This window comes from Gilbertella persicaria (genome assembly GCF_025201335.1).
Source record: "Gilbertella persicaria strain CBS 190.32 chromosome Unknown B0P05scaffold_27, whole genome shotgun sequence".
In the NCBI taxonomy this organism is placed as follows: domain Eukaryota; kingdom Fungi; phylum Mucoromycota; class Mucoromycetes; order Mucorales; family Choanephoraceae; genus Gilbertella; species Gilbertella persicaria.
In genome coordinates this window covers 163,335-179,747 of record NW_026251988.1, presented here as the reverse complement: position 1 = coordinate 179,747, position 16,413 = coordinate 163,335, and the positions used below count along the sequence as shown (strand labels likewise).

General features: G+C 39.3%; 12 protein-coding genes across 12 annotated transcripts; 5 read left to right on the top strand and 7 right to left on the bottom strand.

Moving 5' to 3' along the window:
- The first annotated feature begins 131 nt into the window (after nt 1–131).
- On the top strand, nt 132–1,711 carry B0P05DRAFT_151970 (uncharacterized protein). Its single transcript, XM_051573085.1, has 2 exons — nt 132–792; nt 845–1,711. The coding sequence occupies exons 1-2, from the start codon at nt 435–437 to the stop codon at nt 1,363–1,365; spliced, it is 879 nt and encodes a 292-aa protein (XP_051433508.1). The 5' UTR covers nt 132–434; the 3' UTR covers nt 1,366–1,711.
- Nucleotides 1,712–1,845: 134 nt separating this feature from the next.
- B0P05DRAFT_472865 (dihydroorotase, homodimeric type) lies at nt 1,846–2,963 on the top strand (the record flags this gene model as incomplete). Its single annotated transcript, XM_051574708.1, has 2 exons — nt 1,846–1,968; nt 2,022–2,963. The coding sequence occupies 2 exons, from the start codon at nt 1,846–1,848 to the stop codon at nt 2,961–2,963; spliced, it is 1,065 nt and encodes a 354-aa protein (XP_051433507.1).
- Nucleotides 2,964–2,968: 5 nt separating this feature from the next.
- B0P05DRAFT_472731 (tRNA-guanine(15) transglycosylase-like protein) lies at nt 2,969–3,953 on the bottom strand (the record flags this gene model as incomplete). Its single annotated transcript, XM_051574697.1, has 2 exons — nt 2,969–3,582; nt 3,629–3,953. The coding sequence occupies 2 exons, from the start codon at nt 3,951–3,953 to the stop codon at nt 2,969–2,971; spliced, it is 939 nt and encodes a 312-aa protein (XP_051433506.1).
- A 16-nt stretch (nt 3,954–3,969) lies between these two features.
- Nucleotides 3,970–4,393, bottom strand: B0P05DRAFT_547419 (uncharacterized protein). The gene has a single exon (XM_051578881.1). The coding sequence runs from the start codon at nt 4,385–4,387 to the stop codon at nt 4,172–4,174; it is 216 nt and encodes a 71-aa protein (XP_051433505.1). The 5' UTR covers nt 4,388–4,393; the 3' UTR covers nt 3,970–4,171.
- Nucleotides 4,394–4,429: 36 nt separating this feature from the next.
- B0P05DRAFT_547417 (uncharacterized protein) lies at nt 4,430–5,692 on the bottom strand. Its single transcript, XM_051578880.1, has 2 exons — nt 4,791–5,692; nt 4,430–4,738 (listed from the first exon to the last, which is right to left on the bottom strand). Exons 1-2 carry the CDS (start codon nt 5,592–5,594, stop codon nt 4,466–4,468), a joined length of 1,077 nt encoding a protein of 358 aa, XP_051433504.1. The 5' UTR covers nt 5,595–5,692; the 3' UTR covers nt 4,430–4,465.
- Nucleotides 5,693–6,016: 324 nt separating this feature from the next.
- Nucleotides 6,017–7,294, top strand: B0P05DRAFT_588451 (chitin deacetylase; the record flags this gene model as incomplete). The annotated part of the gene is made up of 1 exon (XM_051582661.1): nt 6,017–7,294. The coding sequence occupies one exon, from the start codon at nt 6,017–6,019 to the stop codon at nt 7,292–7,294; it is 1,278 nt and encodes a 425-aa protein (XP_051433503.1).
- A 26-nt stretch (nt 7,295–7,320) lies between these two features.
- B0P05DRAFT_547415 (uncharacterized protein) lies at nt 7,321–9,147 on the bottom strand. The gene has a single exon (XM_051578879.1). It carries the CDS (start codon nt 9,126–9,128, stop codon nt 7,362–7,364), a length of 1,767 nt encoding a protein of 588 aa, XP_051433502.1. The 5' UTR covers nt 9,129–9,147; the 3' UTR covers nt 7,321–7,361.
- On the bottom strand, nt 9,148–10,097 carry B0P05DRAFT_547410 (proteasome subunit beta type-6). The gene is made up of 6 exons (XM_051578878.1): nt 10,049–10,097; nt 9,801–10,000; nt 9,568–9,752; nt 9,432–9,521; nt 9,266–9,376; nt 9,148–9,211 (listed from the first exon to the last, which is right to left on the bottom strand). Exons 1-6 carry the CDS (start codon nt 10,079–10,081, stop codon nt 9,195–9,197), a joined length of 636 nt encoding a protein of 211 aa, XP_051433501.1. The 5' UTR covers nt 10,082–10,097; the 3' UTR covers nt 9,148–9,194.
- Nucleotides 10,098–10,547: 450 nt separating this feature from the next.
- On the top strand, nt 10,548–12,244 carry B0P05DRAFT_547396 (transmembrane amino acid transporter protein-domain-containing protein). The gene is made up of 4 exons (XM_051578877.1): nt 10,548–10,927; nt 11,005–11,092; nt 11,146–11,582; nt 11,639–12,244. The coding sequence occupies exons 1-4, from the start codon at nt 10,563–10,565 to the stop codon at nt 12,195–12,197; spliced, it is 1,449 nt and encodes a 482-aa protein (XP_051433500.1). The 5' UTR covers nt 10,548–10,562; the 3' UTR covers nt 12,198–12,244.
- Nucleotides 12,225–13,684, bottom strand: B0P05DRAFT_547393 (putative COP9 signalosome, subunit CSN6). The gene is made up of 8 exons (XM_051578876.1): nt 13,499–13,684; nt 13,376–13,452; nt 13,196–13,330; nt 13,062–13,150; nt 12,773–13,019; nt 12,525–12,718; nt 12,330–12,479; nt 12,225–12,282 (listed from the first exon to the last, which is right to left on the bottom strand). The coding sequence occupies exons 1-8, from the start codon at nt 13,624–13,626 to the stop codon at nt 12,262–12,264; spliced, it is 1,041 nt and encodes a 346-aa protein (XP_051433499.1). The 5' UTR covers nt 13,627–13,684; the 3' UTR covers nt 12,225–12,261.
- A 389-nt stretch (nt 13,685–14,073) lies between these two features.
- On the top strand, nt 14,074–14,280 carry B0P05DRAFT_472979 (uncharacterized protein; the record flags this gene model as incomplete). Its single annotated transcript, XM_051574712.1, has 2 exons — nt 14,074–14,124; nt 14,173–14,280. The coding sequence occupies 2 exons, from the start codon at nt 14,074–14,076 to the stop codon at nt 14,278–14,280; spliced, it is 159 nt and encodes a 52-aa protein (XP_051433498.1).
- Nucleotides 14,281–14,501: 221 nt separating this feature from the next.
- Nucleotides 14,502–16,305, bottom strand: B0P05DRAFT_547383 (ATP synthase subunit alpha; the record flags this gene model as incomplete). Its single annotated transcript, XM_051578875.1, has 4 exons — nt 14,502–15,361; nt 15,411–15,900; nt 15,958–16,185; nt 16,240–16,305. The coding sequence occupies 4 exons, from the start codon at nt 16,303–16,305 to the stop codon at nt 14,502–14,504; spliced, it is 1,644 nt and encodes a 547-aa protein (XP_051433497.1).
- Between the last annotated feature and the right edge of the window lie 108 nt (nt 16,306–16,413).

The following is a 16,413-nucleotide window of genomic DNA, read 5'->3' as shown; positions in this document are numbered from 1 at the left end:
GAAAAATTAATATTCAGTCCTGTTTAGTTTGATTCAAAACTGCGATCAAGGCAGTATCAAGCAGGATGTTACCAATAAATTATTATTATCTGCCAAGACACGCTTAAGGCAAGAAGAAACTGAGGAAATCCGGGTTATTTGGATAGAGTTATGTACTACGATGATGGTCAAGGTAGAAACAAGTCACGGCGAGTTATGGATGGATATTATGCAAGTTGCTGGACAAGACAGATTTGCTGATGTTCAAAAACAAACAGCTAAATTAATTGTATTGTATGCCAAGCACAACCCCAAGTCCATAGATTATGCTTGTGAGCGGATGGTTCGATTAGTTATACCTCTATTGTTGCATAAACATACGGCTGTGCGAGTAGCAGGTATTAAGGTAGAGTTTGTTTCTCTATGTCCTTTGTTTTCTGATTGTGCCTTAGGCTATGAAAGCTGTCTTGATGGCTTCACCCAAGGGACTCCATTTGCTGTTTGAATATGACCAAGTATTAGACCGACAACCAATTGTGCCTGGACTGATCTATGATACATCGGCTCTGGTGCGTGATCATCTATTTATTGTGCTGGGCAAACTACTTTGTGAATGGAACCCTCGTGATCGATACCAATACGGCGAACTAGTGTTGCCCATCATCTTGTCTGGTACATTGGACGATCTTCCTAGCGTACAAATTACTTGTAAATCAAGCATGTCCAAAGTAGGATTAAGCTGCACACAAGACTTGGTAGGAGCAGGTATCCTTGATACATTTCCTGCAGATGAAAAAGAAGCAGAAATCATAGGTAAGGAACACACTGAAAATTCATATACTCATTTTCTTTTGAAAAAAAAAAGGCATCAAGCATTTGGTCCACATGTGTTATGACAAAAGCGTTTCACAACTAATGCACAGCAGTACTAATTTTGTAAAGGTCAGACAAGAAACAGGCCTCGATTCTCTCAAGCTATTTTTGGAATATGCATCGGTAGACGATCTAGTGAGATCCATTAAGAGGTTGACCCAGTGTCTATTTCAAGTCTATGCCACTACGGAACAAGCATCTATTAAGACGCGGGTGTATGACATATTGACACTTTTGCTTGCACATTTACCTTCACCTGAGATTTGCATAGAAGTGCTGACTCTTAAGTTGGACAGGAAACGCTTGGCAGCCGAGACAGAAGGATTCCCTGGTAACCTCGTTGTTACTGTGACCATGGCATTTTTAGAACACACGCTTTCGTCCAGTACAATGTCAGAAAGTTCGAAGCAGCGCGTCATTTCTATAATGAGCAAACCTTATTTGACTGAATATCTGGATCTGGAGGCAACACAACACTATCAACAAGTTGTCCAAGCTTTCCAGAAAATCTAATAAAAGAAAAAGTCAGTTTATATTGTTTCTAAAATAGTATTTTCTATTCATGATGATATATCTTGGTAGAAATAAACCTATTTTAGATAAATTATCCATTCTTAACAAACAATTCCAATCAGAATTCCAAGCGTAATTCTCTTTCTCTTTGTGGGATCAAATCTAACGGAGTACAAAAAAATCCATATCAAATCTTGTTGAATTCGTATATTTGTTCATCTTATTTGTTCCAAGCTTAAAGAGGAATTACAGAACAAAGAAAAAAAAAGTAAATAGTGGAGCATCTTCTAGATAATTCATCCACAGTCCACTTCTCTCATGGTGAATTTAGAATATTCAATACAGAATGATACGGAGATGCTGAGAATCAATTGAGTGAGTCAACACAAAAGATATATATTTCTTTACCCCACATAAACAGTCAATCTCTTTTTCTTTTTTTCTCTCTACCAAAAAGAGAACTAACAAAAAAAAAAACAAATGACTACTACCATTACCCTTCCTTCTGCTTGTGATTTTCATCTTCACCTTCGTCAAGGTGATATGATGCGTATGGTCACTCCCAAGGTTGAAGAAGGTGGTGTTTCTCTTGCCTATATCATGGTAAAAAGAAAAATATAAGCGTGTTCAATAATAAACTCATAAAGATATAATAGCCCAACTTACAACCTCCTATCAAAAATACAGATCAGGCACTCAAATACAAGGCAGAGCTCGAAGCACTTGCTCCTAACGTCACTTTCTATATGACCTTGTATTTGTCTCCAGAACTCACACCAGAAGAGGTGCGTAAAGCTGCAAAAGCTGGTATTGCAGGTGTCAAGTCATATCCTCGTGGTGTCACCACCAACTCTGAAAGTGGTATTGAGTCCTATGAACTTTACTACCCTGTCTTTAAAGCCATGGAAGAAGAAGGCCTTGTTCTCAACTTGCACGGTGAAATCCCTAGTGATGACAATAAGGATATCTGTGTGATGAATGCCGAAGAAAAGTTCTTGCCCGAACTTGAAAAGATTCACCATGCTTTTCCCAATTTAAAGATCGTATTGGAACATGCTACCACAAAGGCCGCTGTTGATATGGTAAAGCGTTTGGGTGATAATGTGGGTTGTAGTATCACTGTGCATCACTTGCAATTGATTGTGGATGACTGGGCTGGTCAAGCTCATCATTTTTGTAAGCCTGTTGCTAAATTCCCTCATGATCGTGATGCTTTGAGAGATGTTGTAAAGGAAGGTCACCCTCGTTTCTTTTTGGGTACAGATTCTGCTCCTCATCCAATTGCTGCTAAGGAAGGTCCTCGTTCAAATGCTGGTGTGTTCACTACACCTTTAGTTCTTCCTTACCTTGCCAAAATCTTTGAAGAAATTGACTGTCTTGACAGGTTGGAAAACTTTGCTTGTCATTATGGTAGACAATTTTATGGTCTCTCTCAAAAGGCTGGATTCCAAGACAAAAAAGTGACACTGGTCAAGGAATCCAATGTTGTGGTGCCTCAAGGTTACGAAATCTCTGCAACCAATGCTGATTTGGGTGTTGTTGTTCCTTTCTATGCCAATAAGGATATCGGATGGAAGATTGTTGAGAACTTTGTCTAGATTTATTAAAGCAACAAAGTTCTTTTTTTCTTTAAATGAACACCTAAACACTCTGTATCTAATTCATCTTCATGGTTCTTCATACCATCGCCTTCTTTAATGTGACTATAGTGCTTCATAAAGACTTCTTTGTCTTGTTCAAATCGATTGTCTTCAATACTCTTACGAATGGATTTCATGAAATTGTCCAATTGATATACATTATGGCTCATGAGTAAAAGAGGGCCCAACATTTCATGTGCATTCAGTAAGTGATGAATGTAAGCCTTTGAATGAGGCCTTGAACAAGCATCACATTCACAACTAGAATCAAGCACATCAAACACTTGTGCTAATCCACTATCCCACAAATTCAATGTCTTGGCTTCAGATCCGTCTGTCTTTGGATCCTTGAGTTCTTGACCAAACTTGAGAATAATGGCACGTCCCTTTTCAGTCGCTTTGTATGCATAGCTACCATCAAACAGATCAATGCCATTCGAAATGCCTTCTAAAATGCCTTCAGGTGTAGATAATCCATAGCCAAGTCTAGGTTTATCTGCAGGCAAACTATCCGTGGAAGCTTTGACTAATGTACCCACTTGATCTCGATTCATATCCAGTACATTCACAATGAACCCTGTCTGATGTATAAGTTCCTTGCCTTTTTGTCACTGGATTGTTACCTTGCACATCGCGTTCAGCCGTAGCAGCAGCAGATCGGCTACGTTCTTCTACATTGTTGTATCCCATCACAGGTGCAAAGACTGGAATATCTAATTCTTTGGCTTTGATCAAGTTTTGATCTAACCAACGCAACGATCTATCCACAGACTTCTTGATGCGTTTCGCTCTTGCTTCTGTATCGGTAATCACATCTGCCATGGCTGCTACTACATCAGGACGATAGACACTGACTGCTTGATCCCATAGCTCGGGTGTAAATTGACGTACACCACCATGTGTTTCAACAGACAGATATTTGTCTGTATTGAATGAAATAGCTGACATTTTAAGGGGATCACGCATATCACAAAAGATCAAATAGTTCTATTAAGCCTATAAGTATTGATTACAATTAGAGTATACGTCTTTACTTCAAGATGCAGGTATTTATGAATACCATGAGGGTATTTAAAAGAAGAAGGCTCTTTTTGTTCTAAACTGTACAAAGAGAAAAAAAAAGATATGTGTCAATGCTTGATATGAACCTCAGAACATGTTATGTGTTACAATTGTTCCAAAGTGATGTGAGCAAGTTCGACAGGCAATAACTTCAAATTATCAGCAACAAGGTGAGGTACTGAACCGCGAAGGGTATAAGTCATACAGGCTGGTGTCTGTATGGTCTTGTTCTTTTTGGTAAATTCGAGTGTTCCTCTACGAATCATTTTTGAAGCAGAGTTTTCTACTTGTTGTAGCTTAAAGTTGACTACATTAGCCATTTTTTGCATCAAAAACAAAAAGAAAAGGGGAGAAATATTTTTTTTCGAGTGGCTTTTTATACGAAATTTTTATTCAAATTAGATGGGAAGATGTGGTGTTGAAAACTTTTTGGAACGACGTTTACGCAAAGTACCATTGGCTACTTTTTCTTGTCGAGCTACTCTTCTGGATCGCATATCTGCATGTCGGTTACGGTAAGAATCAACAGCACGCTGGATTAAACCTCTTCTTCCAAACAATTGTTCCTTATTTAACCAGCAAATCTTCCAGCCCAATTGGTTGCATGTGGTTTCATAGTCCCATCGGTTGCCGTCATATTCAGACCTGTCTACATTGGCTCTTGGATAAATCTATTAAAAGGAATTAAAAAATTATGCAACATTTCAATTTTGATTTACAGACCGCGTTCTGAATACGGAATTCCATAGCAATATCATCCAGATCCACACTGTCTACATCTGTACGCACAGTGTATTCTTTTACTAAACGATCATGAGAGTACAAGAAAGTGATGTGCTCAATACCATGAATGATTTTAGACACGGGCTCATGTGCTGTCAAGGAAACAACAGAAGCAACAGAAGGCTGGGAGGAAGATCTTTTTCCATGCACCCGTTGTTTATGTGGACGATGCTCTGCTGAAGAGTTTCGACGGCCCGCTTTAGAATCAAGAAAGACAGGCATGGTGTTGGTAGGAAGAGGAGGCGTAAAGATGACGTTATGATTTGATGTATTGTCCATTACAGGTGGAGTAGAATGGATGTCTGAAAGACCAAAATGATGCATAGGTAACATGTCGACATAATTGGAGCTGGTAGGCGTCTGTGGCATGATGCTGCTTAATTCATAGTTTGGATGATGGCCTGTATGTATGAATGAAGACGGTTGTGATTCCATGCGCCATGCTTGTTCTAGCTTAACTTGGTTTGGAAAGTCAGGTGCTGTATTCCATGATTGAAGTATTATGTTCGATTCTAATGGGTGAATGATTGTGTGTGAAGTCTGCCCAAGTGTCATATCTGAAGTAGTCGAAGAACGCCATATGTTGGGCTGAACCATAGAGCTTGTCATGTTCAAATGATTTGATGGTTTATCATAGCTTGTTGGGTCTGTACTCACAGATGAATAAGAGTCTTGACGACTACAGCTGTTTTTAAGCGAGTTCTTGTCATTGACATCTTGTGTGACATACGAGTTGTCCATCATGATAGAGAATAAAGAAGAAAGAAGAAGATAAATGATGACATATGGCTTAAGCTTATAGATAAGACATACAAAGTAACCACCGCGTATTAATCTTTTTTGATGAAACCGGAAATCACTCTATAAGAGAAATTGAAACTTGAATTTACTCGGGGAAAATTCCAAAGTGTGGATCCCCAATGACCAAAATAAGAACAAGGTGTAACGAGACAGTTCAGTTGCCTAAAAAGGCGCTCTTCAAGAATAACTATTTTTACTTTATTGATTTTGCGGAGTAACACTATGCCAAGAAGAAAATCAATTGCAAAGTGTAACTTGAATATATATTGTTCTATCCCGACTATTTTCCAAACATATATAAGGAATAAAATGATCTACTCATGAACTGTACCTTCACTTTCCTTTCAAAAAAAAAAAAAAAAAGAATGCAACTCAAATCAATTACTATCTCACTTGCTGTTGCCAAATTGGTTGCTGTTGTTTCAGCTGATATTACTGCTGCCTCCTACTACAATTCACTTGCCTCAAGCGTGGATCCCACGAATATCACTATCCCTACCCTTGACCAAACTACCAGTTATGATCCCACTACTGAATGTACCTATTACTCCCCTGATAGTTCCTTGGTCTCTATCAATGCCTCTGAGTTCCCTAACATCTGGGAAGTAGCCACTACTAACGGTATGAACACTTCTGCTGAATTCACTGCCTTGTACAACTCCATTGATTGGACCCAAGCACCTGATATCTCTGTCCGTACCCTAGATGCTGATGGTAACTTGGATACCTCAAGTTATGACACGGCTACTGACTCCGACTGTTGGTGGTCTGCTACGACTTGTACTGTCCCTAAACTCTCTGATGTGAATGCTGATATCTACAAGTGTGATGAACCTGAGACGTGGGGTTTGACTTATGATGATGGACCCAACTGTTCCCACAACGCCTTTTATGACTACCTTCAAGAAAAGAGCTTAAAGGCTTCAATGTTCTATATTGGTTCTAACGTGATTGACTGGCCTTATGGTGCTATGCGTGGTGTCAAGGATGGTCACCACATTGCCTCTCACACCTGGTCTCACGCTCAAATGACCACCTTGACCAATCAAGAAGTCCTTGCTGAGCTCTACTTTACTCAAAAGGCCATCAAGATAGCTACTGGTTTGACACCTCGTTACTGGCGTCCTCCTTATGGTGATGTGGATGACCGTGTGCGTTGGATTGCTTCTCAGTTGGGCTTGACTGCTGTTATCTGGAACTTGGATACTGATGACTGGGCTGCTGGTACCACCACTACACTTGAAGCTGTTGAACAGACCTATCAAGATTATGTTGAAATGGGTACCAATGGTACTTTTGCTACTGATGGTAATATTGTCTTGACACATGAAATCAATAACATGACAATGGGTTTGGCTCTTGAATATTTGCCCAAGATTACTGCTGCTTATAAACAAGTCCTTGATGTTGCTACTTGTCAAAACATTTCCTATCCTTACTTTGAAAACTATGCATGGACAAGCGTTTTGAATGGCACTAGTACTACTAGTGACAACTCTACTGAGACTACCACTAGCAGCGACGACTCTACTGAAACTGATGCTTCTACTGCTGCTCAATTGAATGCTGTTACAAACAATGCTGGTGCTCTTGTTCCTGGTATGACTTTGATGGCTGCTTTTGTTGTTGCCTTAGTGATGTAATTTGATAATAATAATAACAATAATAATAACAATAAAAGAAAAACGCATTTATTCAAGCTTACAATTCTTAAATATATCTAGATGGCTTTGAAGAAATAGTACGAATGGTCTTGTATACAGTCACTATAGATGTACGGATCATAGAAGGATGGATTGATTTAATAGCAATATAAGGTTCTTGTTTTGGTATTTCAGGTACCGCTTTTAATGCAGTACGATATTCTTGCTGGTATGTCTTGTTATTGATTTTAAAATAACACCTGTAAAGTGATTCTACCAGGATAGATGTCAAGGCAGGATTGGACTCAAAGCAGAGTTCAAGTGACTTGGTATGTAATCTACGACTCTTGTCTGATCCAGCACGATGGTATATATTGGCTTTGCATTCAAATGTTATTAATTCAGGCGATGCGCTCAATATGCTTTTAAGCATATGGTTTGTGGGTTCAATCGAATGTACTACATTGAATTGCAAAAGACCGATTTTCAAGTGTTTTAGTCGTAGTGTGTGTTGTACTGTAGGCAATGCTTCTGTAGCATACTCAGCTGCTGGTCCATCAATCCCTCTTTCTAGGCCAGACATCTCCAGACTCTGAAGATGAGGGGCATGATTCAGAATGTCCATTAAGAACAAGGGATCATGCCGATACACATGTCTGGATTGCATCACCAATTCCTCTAAATGAATCAAGGATTTTAGGGCATCAAAAAGGCCTGTTTCACCAGGACCACCTCGTTTGCACAACAAGCGTTGCTCGTCAATACGCAGTTTCTTGAGATATCTTGTCTGCGTGGATGTAGCCAGTGCTTCCAATTGACTGCTGTCTGCATCATTCTCAAGGTAAAGTGTCAAGCTTTCAAGTTGAATACCATGTTTCTGCATAGCTCGAAAGACAGGCGATATAAATGCACAACTATGGATATCGAGATGCTTCAAACGATGACACTGTTCAGCTATCTGAATCAATGAAAAAAAGTTTCTTGCAAACACTGATTCCATCAAGGTTGTACCAATCATAGTAAGTGAAGTGAGATGTGGATATTTCTCAGCAATATACAGGATCCATTCATTCAACAGTTCTTCTCGGTCAATCGGATGTGTTGCATCAGAAAACAAGCCTTTTAGCATCAGCTGTGTTGTATTGGCTTTGGTGGTTGGTACAAGCATCATGGTATCTGAATCATCTAAACTCACATTGTGAAAAGAGACACAAGATATGTCTGTGAGTGCTTTGTGGAGTCGTTCTACTACATCATAGCCTAATTCGACTTGATCAATCGTTATTTTCTCGAGTCTTAAATGGCTGAAATAAGGCAGCGCAGTCTGAAAAAAGGCGTCTGGGAGTGTACCATGATGGACGCCTAAGGAAAGAGTCGTCCTGCCTGGTTGATGAGGCGATTCAAGCAGATAAGACCAGATACCAATATCTGTGTTTATTTTTCGACTCTTTTTGATTGATGTCCATTGATTCTCTAGGTTTACACGATTAGGTCCACGCATTGAAAAAGTGTCGATATAGATGTCCATTCTGGATTTCACATGAAATGTCTTGATATGAGGAAATTGCATAGGTAGACCCAATACAAGCGAAAGCGTAATATCATCACAATGAATCGTGAATTCTGTGACTTGTGCTTGGAGTCCTTTTGTCTTGAAGGACTCTACTGTCTGAATAAGTTGATCTTGAGTACCATAAAACGCGATCTTATCATAAAGAATACAACGGTGGGTTGCTTTATGCCAACTCTTACAAACAGAAGCCATAGTTAACTTTTGTTCAAAGCTAAAATCCTTTATGATCATATAGATGATTTCTTTAGGTAATCGATCCATAATAATAATAACAATAAAAAATAAAGAAAGAAAACTTATTTTATCAAACACGTAAAATTATTTTATTTATCCTTGCCAATGAACTAAAATCATCGTCAGTTATCATAAAAAGGAACTACTCTTTTTTCTTTTTTTACCTGGCAATTCATTTCCAGGAATAAACAGTCTTTCAACACCATCTTTTGTGATCACTGCTAAACGAATAACACCACCTGAGGATCCATCACGAGACATAGCCAATGCCAAAGCTAATGGTATATTAGAAAGCAGAATAAAAGTGTATTTAAAAAAAAAAAAACTTACAGTGCTTGACAAATTCTATGCATTCTTCACGTGACATATCATCTCTATAAGTGGCATCACAGTAACCATAGATATAAGTTGAACCAGAGCCTATTCCATAAGATCAATACATGACAAGGAACACATTATCACATACCACCAATAGCAAAGGGTTGCTTATGTAATGAACCACCAAGGGGAATGTTGTACACAGCAGGTCCTTCTTTCTTATCCCAACCAGCAACAATAATACCAGCTGAAAGGTTATCTTTATTTTGATAACATAATTCTTGGAATAATGCTGAAGCTGTGCGAACAGAAGGTGCTTCATTTTCATTGACACTGTTTTTTTTGGATGAGATATAGAACAAGTCACCCTACGTTACTTACGTATACATTTGAAGGTAATAATGAACAATATCAGCTACTGCTTGTGTATCAGCAGCAGATCCAGATCGACAACAGTAAATAGTATCATGTACCTTAGTCAATTTGTCTGTGACTCGGTTGGCAATATAAGCACCTGTTGTTGTACGCGAATCTGCACCAAGAATGACACCATCTTTAAAAGCAACTGCCATAATAGAGGTCTATTCAAACAAGTGAATATACTGTGCATATAAACAAGTATAGCTTACACCAAGGTTCACTTCTCCTTTTTTCAGACTCATTGTGTATATATGTAAAAGGGAAAGAAAATAAATGCGCTTCTATTTAACGATTACGCGTTGTAATGGATTCACACTTCAAGTAGGCTGATGTCATCAAGTGATGCATTAGATTTGATTGGTCCATTCTTTGATGCTTTCTGTGATGCTTTCTGTGATGCTAAATGCAATGTTCTACTCTGCCTTGCACTCTTCACTAAGCTTACAAATGAAAGATATGCCAAATATAGCGATAATCATTTTATATAGAAAGTGATTATGTTATCATTCACGGAACTAGGCTACCGAAATCAATTTTAAGGCACCATATGACGGACTTTTTTTTTCTGCAGATCATGCGAGGATTAGAAATATGACAATTTCATTCATGCTTTAAAAGGCAACTGGCCCCCTCTGTCTGTCTTTGTTCTTATCAAATTCTTATATAAATGAGGAGACACAAGCATTCCCCTTTTTCTTTTCTTTTCTCTTTATTTCTTTCATTATGTCGAATTATGGTTCAATACCCTTAAAACAACAATTATCAAAAGCAGAGCGAGATTTACTTCAATCAGATCGACCTGGATATGGATCACATACAAAAGTAGCGGTAGCTCTTAACCTTGTGAATGCCACAGTGGGTGCAGGTATTATCGGCCTACCCTTTGCCATTGCCCGTGCTGGATTCTTCACAGGTATCCTAGCATCTATCGTTGTGGCTGCCCTGGCTCAAATTGGCCTTTTTATGCTGATTCTTGCTGGACAGAGAGTTGGCATCTATAAATTCGCTTTGTTGGTCGAATATTTGTTAGGCCGACCCGGTTATCATTTCCTTAACTTTATGATTTGTGTTCAGGCTGGGGTGGTACTGTCAGTTATTTTATTTGTAAGTCAACCAAGTAACCTCTTCATCATAAAACTCAACTCTATTTAGTACTGGGTGATAGTCTGCCTATGTTATGTGAACGCTATTTACCTCAATGGCCATTATTAGCTAACCGTACATTTATTCTTGTCTTTGTTGGCATTGTTTGTGTAAGTAGTAGTGTGTGTGTGGATAAGATATATGAAGCTAATGATAAAAATAGATTTTGCCATTAAATATGTCAAGATCGATTGGTTCATTGGCTCGTTGGTCCATTGTTTCCGTCCTTTGTCTGCCTGTTATCCTATTGACGATTTTGATTCGTGCACCTGCTTATGCACCTAAGGAAGGTATTTCACTTGAATGGGTGGGTCAAGACGTCTTTGGTGCACTGGGTATCATGGCATTTGCCTTTACTTGTCATCAAGTGGCCTTTAATAACTTCTTGACTCTCAAAGACCAAACCACTACGGGCTGGAAACATACCACTCTTTTGTCCACAGGTCTAAGTTGGCTCATTTCTATGACGTTTGCTGTTATTGGCTACATGTGCTTTGGATCTCATGTTCAGCCTAACCTGTTTATGAATTTCGCTAGTGATGATCCTATTGTGAATCTAGGTCGTCTTGCTCTGAGTGTCAGTATGATCCTCACCATTCCGTAAGTAAAGTGCTATTACCATGTTCATGACTAATCCCCCCCTCCCCTTTTTTTAGTATGGGCATCTTTCCTACTCGAGAGGCCATTCAAAAATCCTTGGGATTCGAAACCGCCACACAACAACCTACAGATACACAGCACTATGCCGTCACGTTTGTTCTGTTTGGTGCCTTGTTAGGGTGTGCTGTTGCCGTCCGTTCCTTAGGCACTGTCTATTCGCTTGTCGGTGGGTTTTCGGCAACCACACTCGCCTATATTTTACCTGCAGCTGCTTATCTGGTCACCCGCAGCACGTATCTTAAAAACATCAGTGCCCAGGCCAATATGCCCAAGAATTTCATTGGTGTCTTCCCAACCCTCACGGGTTCCACCATCCTTACACCTGATGAATCTGACCTCAAAACCCCTATCTTATGGGAGACAGCCAGCTGTTCTTCTTCTCGTCAAATACTAATAGATGATGATGTCTCTACTGTCAATAGTGATCTTTTAGAGAATGATGTGATTGATATTTCCCTTCGTCCTCGTTGGTGGTTAGATATAGCGGCTGTCTTATTGATCTTATGGGGATTTGTCGTCATGTTCTTTTCTATCTCTGCTACACTTCAGGGATAATTACATTTATATAATATACCAATAAAATGACATACAGCTATCCTTTATTTTTATTTTTATTTTTTTAATGGCGAGTATGCATACGCTATATAGGAATTTAGCATATGACATCAATCAGGACTGTGTACTTACTCTTCCTTTTTTATTCACGGAGATTGTCTTGTTAGAAACAGGACCATGGCCTCCATGGACTAAATTAAATTTATCTACTAAATCATTGACTGTGTTCAATCCCTTGGTGATTGAAGCTAAATAAGCAACCAAGAGGACATCATTGTATTCCTGATCAAATGAGTCACGTGCTCACATCTTGTATTGACCACTTACGGTAGTGAATTGTTCTTCAAATGCCTTTTTTTCTAAAATAGGAGATCTTTTACAGAGACTGGATATTTGACGCACCACATCATGATCCATAGGCATCACACCTGATGCTATATCTTCTAAATACTGTAAAAGGAATTGAATTCGCGTATGCAACATGGCAATAGCATTTCTTTGTGTTGTTAAATGAGAAATCACTTAAAAAAAGGGGGGGGATTAAGCAAGTTATATTTATCCATTCAACAACTTACATGTACTGCCAAGGCCTGTTTCTGCACTGGATGAACTGGGTTTAGCCACGTGATCTACTGCAATACGCTCTGCTTCGCCTGTCTCTACTTTATAGTCTGCCTTGATAAATGCAAGTCGAGTACGTTCATTCACAATGTCCATGATAGATTCATAAATATCGACAGGGAATTCCTTCACACCACCACTTGTGGTCAATGTATTTGGATCCAACTGTAAAAACAAAGCAGATTCATTCAGTTGAAGAAACTGACGAGTATAAGTACGACTAGTATACACTAAACAACTTACTTGTTCATGGAGTCTTAGGTCTGTCTCAGAAGGTGTTGATCCAAGTGAATACCAGCCCATAAAATCAAGCGTTGGGAACACTTGTTTTACTATACTTGCTTATCAGCATATCTTTATACACCTAATTGACTTACATTGTTCTAGTTTATAGAGTAAAAAGGACTTGTCTAAAATGACATGCGGGTCTTGCTGAGAAGCAAGTTCAAATGAATTGATGATATCAATATCACGTCCTGATTGAGAAGCTAATAAAGCACCATACATTTTACCTATGCTTTGAAGTAAGTCTAGCAGTAAAGAAATAAATGACGTACCATGTTCAATAATAGAAGGATTCTGTAGTTTAGTGCGTGTATAATGGTCTGATATGTTTAACAACACAAGAGGATGACTAGAGGCAACTCAGTTATTTATTCTGTATCAGTATATTAACTTACACAGATATAGACAGTCCTGAACTACTAGGAATATCCAACACAATCGAGTTATTGGGTTCTTCTATAATGTCCATAGCATTGCTCATTGTATAAAAATAAAAAATAAAAAGCAGGTCTGTATCATGCATTATGATTTTTTATAGATAGTCAACAAAGTGACGCGTTTTCTCTTTTATATGGAAGCCCTCCTTTTGTGTTGAGGACTCAAGCAAGCCTATCTATCTCTTGCTATCCTTAGTATTGAATAGACGAGCAAGTATGTCGATCATGCAATTGAGCCCTGAGATGCTGTGTTCCTAATTAGGAAATGACTGAGAAATAATTTTCAACCCTTGACAATTCACTTTTTTTTTTTTTTTCCTTGTTTACATCAATGTCTACTACAAGAGAACTCAGTCCTTCTGTCTGCTTTAACTTTTCCTTCTTTAAGGGTATGTAAAACAAACAATAACAAAAGAGCTCATAGAAGGATAGAATACATGAAAGAATTGCGTAGAGTAGACGATAATATCATCAATCGACTCAATTCTACCTCTACACAAACAGAAGGTGCTTGTGCAGACTTCTTTAAACAAATGTCAGATGCTTATTATAAGCGTGACGAAGCTATTGATTATTGTCTCAAGGTAAAACACACTGTTGAATGCAACCAAATGTACTGACATGAAGACAAGTTGATGGATGAAGATCTCGACAGACAAAACAAGAAATTACAAGAAGATCCCGACGACTTTGAAGTCAAGAACCATATCTTCACTCAAGAATCCATGGTAGGTTGTTGAGAGTGTTGTATATACAACTCATGACTTGTATTAGCGTCAATCTGTATCCAATGAAAGATTTGTTGAAGAAATTGTGCGTGAACGTACTTTACAAGTCTTCAAGACAAAATGTAGATCCTTTGATGTTACTACTTTAGAAAAATAAAATTTTTTTTAATATAGATTCATGAAAGAGAGAAAGAAAAAAAATGCGGAGAGAAAAAAAATGTATATATTTTAGTTTAGTAGAAACCCTTGGCGTGGTTATCACAGACATCACGGAGCTTAGCTTCGAGTTCCTTGGAGAGAACACCCTTGGTACGGATTTCTTCAAGGACATCACTGTGTTGAGTAGCAACGTGGCTGATGAAATCCTTTTCCCAATCAACAACCTTGTTTACAGGGATCTTATCGAGGTAACCGTTAACACCAGCAAAGATGATGGGAACTTGAGCTTGGATAGACAAGGGAGTGTATTGAGGTTGCTTCAACAATTCAGTGAGACGAGCACCACGGTTCAACAAGAATTGAGTGGAGGCATCCAAATCAGAACCGAATTGGGCGAAAGCAGCAACTTCACGGTATTGAGCCAAGAAGAGCTTCATGGAACCAGCAACTTGCTTCATGGCCTTGGTTTGAGCAGCGGAACCGACACGAGAGACGGAAAGACCGACGTTAATGGCAGGACGGATACCCTTGAAGAAAAGTTCGGCTTCCAAGAAGATTTGACCATCAGTAATGGAAATAACGTTAGTGGGGATATAGGCAGAGACATCACCACCTTGGGTTTCAATGATGGGAAGAGCAGTCATGGAACCATAACCGAAGCTCTTGTTCATCTTGGCAGCACGTTCCAAAAGACGAGAGTGAAGATAGAAGACATCACCAGGGTAAGCTTCACGACCAGGAGGACGACGAAGCAAGAGAGACATTTGACGGTAAGCAACAGCTTGCTTGGACAAATCGTCATAGATGATCAAGGAGTGACGACCGTTGTCACGGAACCATTCACCAATAGCGGCACCAGAGAAAGGAGCAAGGTATTGAAGAGGAGCAGCTTCAGAAGCAGTAGCAGCAACAACAATAGTGTACTTCATGGCATCTATAGGATATACATAAGAATACAGGTGCATATATCTAAATGAACTTACCGTTTTCTTCAAGAGTTCTGACAAGTTGAGCAACAGTAGAACGCTTTTGACCGACAGCAACATAGATACAGTACAACTTCTTGGCTTCATCAGAACCGTTGTTCCAGTTCTTTTGGTTCAAGATGGTATCGAGAGCGACAGCAGTCTTACCAGTTTGACGATCACCAATGATCAATTCACGTTGACCACGACCAATGGGGACCATGGAATCAACAGACTTGATACCAGTTTGCATAGGTTCGTTGACAGAGTGACGAGGCAAGATACCAGGAGCCTTGACTTGGACACGAGAACGACCAGCAGCGTCAAGAGGACCCTTACCATCAATGGGGTTACCGAGAGCATCGACAACACGACCGAGGAGACCAGGACCAATAGGGACATCGACAATAGCACCAGTACGCTTGACGGTATCACCTTCCTTGATCAAACGATCGTTACCGAAAACGACAATACCGACGTTATCAGCTTCCAAGTTAAGAGCCATACCCTATTGTATCGTGTTAATCATTATGCTCTCAATCATCCTGTTTTCTCTGTCATATACCTTAAGACCGCTGGAGAATTCAACCATTTCTTCAGCTTGACAGTTCTTCAAACCGTAAACACGGGCAATACCATCACCAATGGACAAGACACGACCGGTTTCTTGGAGGTCAACTTCAGAGTTGGCGCCCAAGATACGTTGTTCGAGGATGGAGGAAACTTCAGAGGTAGAAGGCTTAGCAGAAGCATAGTTTCTGAAAGCAACAGAAGCAGCACCAAGGTTAAGACGCTAACAAAAAAGAAAAATGTAAATAAGTCGTGTCGTTTTTATGGAATGACTTACAGCAGGAGTAGATCTGGCAAAAGCAGCCAAGGTAGGGCGTGCGAGACGAGTAGCGTTTCTCAACATGGAACCTATATTAAAATAGTGGGAAGGAGAGAGGGGTTGAAAAACAAAAAAAACAAAACTGGGGGAAGGGTGGGGGGCAAGCTTATTCAGACTCCGGTTTCATCAAGT

Excerpts from the sequence above, each read along its gene's own strand:
- B0P05DRAFT_151970 (XM_051573085.1), top strand. The coding sequence starts at position 435 with ATGAAAGCTGTCTTGATGGCTTCACCCAAGGGACTCCATTTGCTGTTT. Across the intron at positions 793-844 it reads AAAAGAAGCAGAAATCATAG|GCATCAAGCATTTGGTCCAC; the intron begins GTAAGGAACACA and ends GAAAAAAAAAAG.
- B0P05DRAFT_547419 (XM_051578881.1), bottom strand. The coding sequence starts at position 4,387 with ATGGCTAATGTAGTCAACTTTAAGCTACAACAAGTAGAAAACTCTGCT.
- B0P05DRAFT_547417 (XM_051578880.1), bottom strand. The coding sequence starts at position 5,594 with ATGATGGACAACTCGTATGTCACACAAGATGTCAATGACAAGAACTCG. Across the intron at positions 4,739-4,790 it reads AATTCCGTATTCAGAACGCG|ATTTATCCAAGAGCCAATGT; the intron begins GTCTGTAAATCA and ends TCCTTTTAATAG.
- B0P05DRAFT_547415 (XM_051578879.1), bottom strand. The coding sequence starts at position 9,128 with ATGGATCGATTACCTAAAGAAATCATCTATATGATCATAAAGGATTTT.
- B0P05DRAFT_547410 (XM_051578878.1), bottom strand. The coding sequence starts at position 10,081 with ATGAGTCTGAAAAAAGGAGAAGTGAACCTTGGT. Across the intron at positions 10,001-10,048 it reads AAGGAGAAGTGAACCTTGGT|ACCTCTATTATGGCAGTTGC; the intron begins GTAAGCTATACT and ends TTGTTTGAATAG. Across the intron at positions 9,377-9,431 it reads CATAGAATTTGTCAAGCACT|CTTTGGCATTGGCTATGTCT; the intron begins GTAAGTTTTTTT and ends ATATACCATTAG.
- B0P05DRAFT_547396 (XM_051578877.1), top strand. The coding sequence starts at position 10,563 with ATGTCGAATTATGGTTCAATACCCTTAAAACAACAATTATCAAAAGCA. Across the intron at positions 10,928-11,004 it reads GTTCAGGCTGGGGTGGTACT|TCTGCCTATGTTATGTGAAC; the intron begins GTCAGTTATTTT and ends ACTGGGTGATAG. Across the intron at positions 11,583-11,638 it reads AGTATGATCCTCACCATTCC|TATGGGCATCTTTCCTACTC; the intron begins GTAAGTAAAGTG and ends CCCTTTTTTTAG.
- B0P05DRAFT_547393 (XM_051578876.1), bottom strand. The coding sequence starts at position 13,626 with ATGCATGATACAGACCTGCTTTTTATTTTTTATTTTTATACAATGAGC. Across the intron at positions 12,719-12,772 it reads AACAGGCCTTGGCAGTACAT|TGATTTCTCATTTAACAACA; the intron begins GTAAGTTGTTGA and ends CCTTTTTTTAAG. Across the intron at positions 12,283-12,329 it reads CCGTGAATAAAAAAGGAAGA|CGTATGCATACTCGCCATTA; the intron begins GTAAGTACACAG and ends ATTCCTATATAG.